The 9,552-nt window shown below is 38.2% G+C and overlaps 1 protein-coding gene across 1 annotated transcript in view; it reads right to left on the bottom strand.

Annotated features, from left to right (window-relative positions):
* The window catches only part of map3k21 (mitogen-activated protein kinase kinase kinase 21), a 23,608-nt gene extending 15,710 nt beyond the window's left edge, over positions 1-7,898 (bottom strand). Inside the window, exons 1-2 of the mRNA XM_016556810.1 lie at positions 6,250-7,898; positions 557-737 (exon numbers count right to left, since the gene is read on the bottom strand). Of these exons, the coding sequence (XP_016412296.1) occupies positions 557-737; positions 6,250-7,012 (944 nt within the window). The 5' untranslated portion in view covers positions 7,013-7,898. The remainder of the gene's footprint in view (positions 1-556; positions 738-6,249) is intronic.
* Between the last annotated feature and the right edge of the window lie 1,654 nt (positions 7,899-9,552).

Below are 9,552 nucleotides of genomic sequence, written 5' to 3'. Positions count from 1 at the left end.
AATTAATTAAAAATGTATTTCACAAACTTTAGAATTGTATTGCATCACAGTATCCACAAAAATACTATATAAAAATACTATATATATATATACTTATCATTACTTATATATAAATATATATATATATATATAATTAATAAATCAATTAAAAACTTCTAGAATAGTACCAGTTCAAAACAATCCTGCTCTGATTTGCCCCCAGTTTTCTTATGTCTTTTCATTGCTCAGATTTCTATAGTGTCTGTTTTATGGGCCAGAAAATCATCTTTAGATCATGAGACAATAACCACTGCCTGTAGTATGTTCGCCATGGTCCCTTTCTATCCCTCCAACAAGGCCATTGTTCTCTACGCTGACAGTCGAGAGAGAGAGAGAGAGAGAGAGAGAGCGCGAGAGAGAGAGTGTGTGTATTTTGGAAAGCACACATGCTTGAGATTCCTTAACGTTTCACTTCATGTGCCTGAAATTGCAAAACTGAGTTTTGAAGTGTGGCACAGTGCCGGATAATAACAGTCTTTGTGCTCAACATTGCAATTAAGTTAAAACAACAGCTTACCTCCAGACATCACTCCCTTTGGAAAACAGAGAGGACTTGATGACCTCAGGAGCCATCCAGGAATAAGTGCCAGCTGCACTCATTTTGGTCGTTTTGTGCCACTCACGGGCCAGGCCAAAGTCAGTAATCTTCAGGATTTTTCGACCAATGTCATCATTCTCAATTTTTTCAAGTAATAAAACTAAAATAAAAAAGACAGGAGAATTTTTTTATTTATTTGTACTATATTAGTTATAAATTAATTGTAAAAGTCAGCAGTGAAAAAATGAACCGAAATAACAGACAAAAAAATAAGTGATTGGGCTGTTCAGATCAGCCACTTTAAGGTATGATGGGAATGTTTTCTACGTGCGAGCCTTAGCCTTTGAGCATTTATGTCAATGAACAACAATACAGGAATGCTAAGAGGATGCTCATATTTCCACTCTTTTATCATGAAGTGGAAACTTCAAGGACACAGGCCTACATGAAGAACTCAGAGCGACATACAAGTCGCTCCACTTTACAATACAGTCTCGTACAACATGGGAATGTAGGCCAGCTTGCTTTGAAGCGAGGAACGTCCTGAGGTCAGGAGTAGTATTATTTTTCACCAGTTCTGTCCTTGACATTTATCCAACTTGAGACCTTTATCAACATCAGTATGTAATAAATAGGAAGGCCATCAGTTGATAACTACATGTCTGATTAATCTGACCTTGACTCCCTTTCCATCATGACCCGAGGGGGTAACTAAGTATTTTTATTTGTGGACACATTTCATTAAACACTTTCTAACATTCCCAGCCTTTACTCAGCGTACAGTGGTGAGGACTGGCCTTGACTACACTCCTATTGACCTGTTACAATGTAAGACATTTAATATAACTGTCTCAAATTGTTAATATAACATTTTCACCCGTTCAGTACAGAAATCACAATGTTTATTTATTAATGCAATAAGCAGAGAAAGCCATCCAATCAGAATTTAGAGCTGAAACTATTAGTTTCAAAATGAGGATTTTAGATTCCTTTACAATTTTATTCATTTCCTTTAAACTCAAACATGCTGGACACCGCAAATAAAAAGAACCACACAGTGTCTTTTAAAAGATAAAAGACCTGTATGTTAGAAAGTCCTCATGTTCAAAAAACTTTCATTTTGGGACAAACATGAAAATTGGGATTCCATTTCGAACAGGTTTCACCCGTTTGATGCTTTCAGGTTAATCTCAGCTGTTGGTTTCTGTGCACTTTCAGGTTTGCTTTCCATGAAGTAACAACACAACAGTTTAAAATTTAATGGAATAACTCTACACACCCACAACCTATTACACAATCATCAGTATTAATATTTTATGCATTTCAGTAAACCAGTTGGTTGGATATGAATGCTGTCTTATTACTAAAGCACTTCATGTGCCTGAAATTACAAAACACAAAGCACAGTGCCGAGTTTCACAGGGGCTGCTGGCTACAGTTCTGCAATATTCTTTACCCCCAATCAGGAGAAGCTCCCTGTCTTGGAGAGAAAACAGCAGCCATTGAGGAGATTAAAAATAATGAAAAAAAAATAAGCCTTTCAGGCCCAGAAGTCAGAGCATTCTCGGGTTGGCAGTCACCTAGCAACCAGTGCTTGACCATTCCATTGTGCAAACTTATGTTAAGCTTTTGCCCCCTCGTTAGCGACATTCCTTTGAGTGAGGTATTAAAAGATTAGGGCACAAAAACATCATTTCACTCACTATATTTGCAATATCTTAAAGATAATCACTGATCAGATAAGCAAGAATGGGCACAAAGCAAATCAGATTTCATGTCTTACTTTTTGAGAGACTACTATTTGACTTTGCTGTTTGTGCCTCCCTAAAAATTTACACTCTCCCTTTAACCTGCTAAACAATGTACTGCAACCTGAATGGGCAAAGAGTCCCCCTTAAGAACACAGCAGAAAGGGTCTGGCTCATGATGGGCAGGTGTCTTGACTGCAGAACTGAGCAAACACACGTTATTTTTTTCAATTAAGGTCAGCAAGCTTCCAGTGTTGTTTGTCACAATCCTGTGGAGAGATGAACAAACTGAGCTGCGTTAACAGTAGCACTGCCATGCTGAACGGGGGCAGGGTGCCACATTGCGTCTATTGTTGATAGTGGAATGCCGTCTATTTTATTGTTCTGGATATACTCTGCTAATTTAACAGAGAGAATGACACAGTAATAATAATGACACATTTGCAGACTGAAATCAACTACACTACCATTCAAAATTGTTTTTTTTTTTTGTGGAAAATTAATACTTTTATTAAGCAAAGATGCATTACTTTCATCAAACGTGACTATAAAGACATACAATGTAAAAAAAATTTTTTTACATTTCTATTCACCAAATAATCCTTAAAATTCCTTAAAAACTGTTTTCAACATGAATGATATGAAATGTTTCTTGAGCACCAAATCTAAATTATTAGAATGATTTCTGAAGGATCATGTGACACTAAAGGCCGAAGTAATGGCTGCTGAAAAATCAGCTTGGTCCTCACAGGAATAAATTAAATTTGAAAATATATTCAAACAGAAAACAGCTATTTTGAATAATATTTCACAATATGACTTTTTAATTGTATTTTATCAAATAAATGCAGCATTGATGAGCATAAAAGACTTTTTGAATGGCTGTGTATAATAGAAACAGCTTGTTCATAAATTCATGAAATAAAGCTGCTGAATAGATTTACATGATCAGGTCAATGATACCAGCTGATTAAATCTGTACAGCATTCAAGACTATATTTGAGTTTACAGATTTTTGTGAGTATTAGTCAGACAAGTTACTTAACTTTTAAGCACAACATCTGAAATGCCTCTTTTAGGTATTGGTTAATGTATTGCATACCTGAGGCAGAAAAGCATTAGGGTCTTTCCCAACTCCATCTATGACTAAGAAACATGATAGGACAATCTCATTGTCATGCAGCATCTCTTGCAGCTATTGTATTGTTTTTAGAGAAAGGGCAAATATCCCCATTTACATAAAGGAAACTCTCTGTATCTGTAAAACAAGGTAATACATGACAATACTCACCATATTTATATGATTATATATATGATTTCAAAGACTCTATAATATATTTATATTCAGAATTAGTGCTTCTTTATGCAGACATATTTACAGATCTGAGTTTTCTGAACCTTGTTAGGCAGTTTTTCAAGGAGGACACCAGCTGTTCAAACTCTAACCTCTTAACTTCACAACCTGCCCAGGGTCACACTCATTCAGAAAAAAATCATTCCTACAGCTCTTTTGAAAAGCTTGAAGATAGCCAGTGGTTTATCACTTGTTGACTGTGCAACTCCAAGAAACCCTGCTAAAGCACATGACTCAAATCCACTGTTGAAGCGCAGGTGCAGTTTTCAAACAGTCTGCTCTTTCGTTAGTGAAAATTAGGGTGTGGAGAAAAAATATGCAACCTTAAATCTCAATGACTCTAGGGCCAACATTTACAAAGGTAATTCCACTATCTAAGCAGTTAAGCATTTTGGGCATAATCATATATATAAAATATACAAATACATTTGGTATACTCACGTAAAGCTATACGTTTTATATGTAGTATGTTTGTTAAACATTTATTAAATATAACATATAATTACATTAACTGACTAAAACAATCAGGCAGTTGAGATTTACTATATAGTATATATCACTTTATGTGAGTGGACAGTATGCATACAGATATAACTTATATCCTTTATTTTTATAACTATATCCTATATTTAACTTTATATACAGAGCAGTGTGATAATGCGATAATTTTGCTACAATATAAATTAACATTTATTCAGTTAGCAGTTGCTTTTATCTAAAGCTTTAGAAATGAGTAATACAACAAACAATGAATCTTAGGGAGGCAATAACATGAGAAATGGCAGCCAAGTTTTAAACATGGTCTAGAACAGAACAAGCAACAACAGGGAGGGTTTTAAGAAATAGTGTAAGCATTGAAGTTTTTTAAATATTTAAAAACTTGCAACTTAGGTTGTACTCTAAGATGAGCGAATGCTGAAGTCGCCAGAAGGACTTGGAAGGATCCAGTGTCTTTAACATTAACTACAAAGGCTCCATTCAATCTCAGAACATCCATCAATTTTATATATTTTCTTCTGGGTTTAGATTTCACAAGCTAGTGGCTTCCTTTAAGAATCATATTGCTTTTAGCTAGAAGACAGAGTCCACAGTTCCTCCCTACACTACACACAGGTTGCATTAAATATTCCCAGAATATTCCTAGATGACCCATGTTATAAGAATGAGCACGTGGTGTTCCATTCCCCCCCTTTAGGGTCCAAACACAGGCTTATATGGAAAAAAGGTTGATGTTCTAATGATAAACTTTGTAAACGATTATTGATTAACGTGCTAATTGCGAAAGGAAATACCAATGTGACAACCTCGTGTGTGTTTCTACAGTAGAGCAAATACCTGCCATTCTTGGTCAGGATAAGTAGGCATTAATGAGTGTAGAAACCCTGCTAAAGCACATGACTCAAATCCACTGTTGAAGCGCAGGTGCAGTTTTCAAACAGTCTGCTCTTTCGTTAGTGAAAATTAGGGTGTGGAGAAAAAATATGCAACCTTAAATCTCAATGACTCTAGGGCCAACATTTACAAAGGTAATTCCACTATCTAAGCAGTTAAGCATTTTGGGCATAATCATATATATAAAATATACAAATACATTTGGTATACTCACGTAAAGCTATACGTTTTATATGTAGTATGTTTGTTAAACATTTATTAAATATAACATATAATTACATTAACTGACTAAAACAATCAGGCAGTTGAGATTTACTATATAGTATATATCACTTTATGTGAGTGGACAGTATGCATACAGATATAACTTATATCCTTTATTTTTATAACTATATCCTATATTTAACTTTATATACAGAGCAGTGTGATAATGCGATAATTTTGCTACAATATAAATTAACATTTATTCAGTTAGCAGTTGCTTTTATCTAAAGCTTTAGAAATGAGTAATACAACAAACAATGAATCTTAGGGAGGCAATAACATGAGAAATGGCAGCCAAGTTTTAAACATGGTCTAGAACAGAACAAGCAACAACAGGGAGGGTTTTAAGAAATAGTGTAAGCATTGAAGTTTTTTAAATATTTAAAAACTTGCAACTTAGGTTGTACTCTAAGATGAGCGAATGCTGAAGTCGCCAGAAGGACTTGGAAGGATCCAGTGTCTTTAACATTAACTACAAAGGCTCCATTCAATCTCAGAACATCCATCAATTTTATATATTTTCTTCTGGGTTTAGATTTCACAAGCTAGTGGCTTCCTTTAAGAATCATATTGCTTTTAGCTAGAAGACAGAGTCCACAGTTCCTCCCTACACTACACACAGGTTGCATTAAATATTCCCAGAATATTCCTAGATGACCCATGTTATAAGAATGAGCACGTGGTGTTCCATTCCCCCCCTTTAGGGTCCAAACACAGGCTTATATGGAAAAAAGGTTGATGTTCTAATGATAAACTTTGTAAACGATTATTGATTAACGTGCTAATTGCGAAAGGAAATACCAATGTGACAACCTCGTGTGTGTTTCTACAGTAGAGCAAATACCTGCCATTCTTGGTCAGGATAAGTAGGCATTAATGAGTGTGTGTGTGTGTGTGTGTCGTAATTCTCTTACTGTTGCTGGATTTGAGGTCTCGGTGAATAATGGGAACCACAGCCTCCTCGTGGAGATACTGCATGCCTCTGGCGATCTGGACGGCCCAGTTCACTAGGATATGAGGGGGGATCCTTCTGCCCGTCAAAGCGCGGTTGAGAGTCCCTCCTCGGGCATATTCCATGACCAGACACAGGTTAGGCTCCTCCAAACACACCCCCTCTAGTTTAATAATATTAGGATGTTGAAGCATCGAAAAAAGTTTAGCTTCTTGTTTAACACTGTCCGCAGTCGCTTTAATGTCTTCGTCGGGGTCCTGTCGAGCTGCCTTTACTGCGACCTCCTGGTCCTTCCAGGTCCCCCGGTAGACTTTGCCAAAACCACCGACGCCGATGATTTCTTGTAGAACAAGTTCAGAAAACGGTATCCGGACAGGGGCGGACGGGTCACTCTCGCGAGCCCCTACCGCTCTATAAATGACTGGTTGGTAAGTAACATAATTAGATGGGAAGATGCCCACGCGATGGTTAATTTTACCAGTCCACCAGCCTTCGTCTCCCGAGATAGCAGCGTCCTTAGACAGGACCTCCACCACGTCTCCTCGCCGCAGGCTGAGCTCGTCCTCCCCGCTGGCCTCGTAGTCAAACACCGCGGTCCAGAGCGAGCGGGGACACACGGGGGCAGAGTGAGCCCAAACCCCCGAGTTGGAGGACTCCGTCCAGACATGGTCTTGGAGGCTCATGCGCCCCTCACCGTTTGGGAAAACGGCCTGGGGAACATCCATGTCTCGGTGCCTGCAGGAGCACCATAGGGTGCCGTGATGTCAAATCTAAGTAAACTGGTCCAGTAGTCGTATTCCTCAATGACACGTACACACAAAAAAGTTCCTAAGAACCCCAGCCAGGTGACTTTATATCATTAATGGAGAGTCGGTCAAGTTAAATCCGGCTTAATAGAGGTTAAGAGACGCATTGCTTTGTTTCCACGCAAGCCAGATAACCAGTCTGGGAGTGCGAAGTGTCTCTGAAGCTGGGACATCAGCATTAGCCGGAATATTTGCAACGCTAACTCTTTAGTTGACTTTTGAGAGTAAAAGCTACATGATCAGTCTGTCGATTTCAGCGCAACCAGAAGTACAAACGAATTTAATGTTTGTAAAAATGAAGGTAAACAACATACCCAACCGGGAAAGTCAAGAGAGTTTTCAAGACGTGAAGGCTACAGGTGCAAAGTACCTGCTCATCCCAAGCGAATGAATCAAGCTAAATATACACACGATTTATTTCACTCCCCAAGATAAATTACTAATTACCTTGCGTGTCTACATGTACAACTCCTCCACATAGACACTCTCTGGCAAACTTAGTTGAAACACTTTACACTAGCGGGCTAAAGAGCCGTGCTAACGCGTTAGCTCTCTCCGAAATTCACAAACTAGTAACTAACTGCGGCTCCCAAAATTCTGCCGTCGCCAAGGACACGTCACGGGCGCGCACGCACAGCAGTAAACGCTTCGCAGTCAGTCCAGTGCGCACTTTAGTCATTCACCAGCACTCCAAAAATTGACGGCTTTTCCCCTCTCGCTTAGATTCAAATACTTTTTCAGAGAAGCTAAACTTTGCCTTGGTAAACTCTATGAGAGAACCGCCATCGTTTCTCCGCTCCTCCGACTCGACTGACCCTAGAGGAGAGAAGGAAAAGGTGGAAATGGATTGGTTGCAGGAGTTCACGTGACACTCAAACAAAACTGGGAACTGGGAACTTTTCTTTTTTAATCTGCGGTGTTATGCTAGTGCTTCAGATTTATAGGCTAATGGGTAAATCAGCCTGCTTTATCCCACACTTTAAAACATACACTTAAAGATATGTGCCTGATTGGCCTTGTTAAACAATTCTGTATTGTTTATAGGCCTACACCTGTAATGTTACACTTAAATAAATATAAACAAACATATATAAAATTCCCAAAAGCACATTGCAAATGCCTAATCTCATTATGATGAATATATTCCATGTAATTTTTGTTACCTATACCAAAATGTAAAAATGCAGTAGGCCTATTATCAATAACTAATAATGCTTATTTTAGATGTGTCAGAAATATTTTTGAGAAACTGATATTTTATACATTTATATTTATATAATTTTCCCATTATATTTGTCTGCTACTAATGAAGGTTGTTTATTTTAAGTCTGGCCTTTATAATGTCATGTAAATCTGTATTAATTTATTTACACTTTCTGGCATCTATCTAGAGCACATCATTATAAAAGTATCATCACAATGGCTCATCTTATTCACATTCCCTTGCATAATTGTGTATAGCATATCTGTACATATTGTCTAATGTCTATTTTGACAGTTGTGTATTTTTTATATATATTTATTTCCTATTCACTTAATTTCTATTCACTTTTATTTTTATTCACTTAATTCTGACAAAGCTGTTATTACTGTGTAAAACAAAACTGTGCGGTGGTGAGGTAAGTTAAAGCATGGACATTTTAAATTTTGTGCACAAATTTATTGTGGTAATCTAGTGATCAATATTTTAAATGTACGTAAAATTTTGGCGTGCGTGTCAAAACGAACTGCTATCTCTGTAAAGTTGAAGATGCTGTCCCGCTTGTCTGGCTGTAGTACAGCTGATTTTCCATGGCTCTTGTCTTTGGACTGGCAGCGTAGGGTGGGGGCCAGAGTTGCCAAGTCCGCTTATAATAAGCATTTTTTTAAATTGCGTAAAAAAATCCCTGGTCGGGAAAAATCCCATTTCTTTACATTAATTGGTCGCCGTTTTTCTCCAATGCATTGATTTACACTCTGTCTGCTCTGCTCACAGTAGCCAATCAGTGCAATAAAAAAAAAGTGCTGTAGGCTAGCGTATTTCATAAAGCATTCCGCTCCCTCCTCTGCCTCATTGGAGAAAAATCACGTTCAACGTGAGGCGTGTGACGCTGTAGGCAATCCAAGCTATAGTAGATGTAATAGAGGAGGGATGACCTTCTTTAAAGGGGTCATATGATGCCATTTCAATTTTTCCTTTCTCTTTGAAGTGTTACAAGCTCTTGCAAAGCGAAACTACTTTGTTTGGCCTTCCAAAAGTGGACGATATAGGCTTCGTCATGCCTAAAGCTGATCCTTGCTGGTCGCTGAGGAAATACATCAATTTCGCGCTGTGGATCGCCGGATCAGCTTTCACCGTGGAGGAAGCGGAGTCCAGCCCGGGGTCGTCACATGTGGTTGCCTTCAAGCCCGCCGGCCGCACCGTTCTCAAGCCCACCGGCCTCCGCTCACTCAAGCCCGCCGTGTGTGACGCTGTGTTT

The sequence above is a fragment of the Sinocyclocheilus rhinocerous genome, unplaced genomic scaffold (assembly GCF_001515625.1).
Source record: "Sinocyclocheilus rhinocerous isolate Xijiao unplaced genomic scaffold, SAMN03320098_v1.1 scaffold677, whole genome shotgun sequence".
Classification (NCBI taxonomy): domain Eukaryota; kingdom Metazoa; phylum Chordata; class Actinopteri; order Cypriniformes; family Cyprinidae; genus Sinocyclocheilus; species Sinocyclocheilus rhinocerous.
Note: the sequence above shows the minus strand (reverse complement) of the source record. Positions and strands in the feature narration are given on the sequence as shown.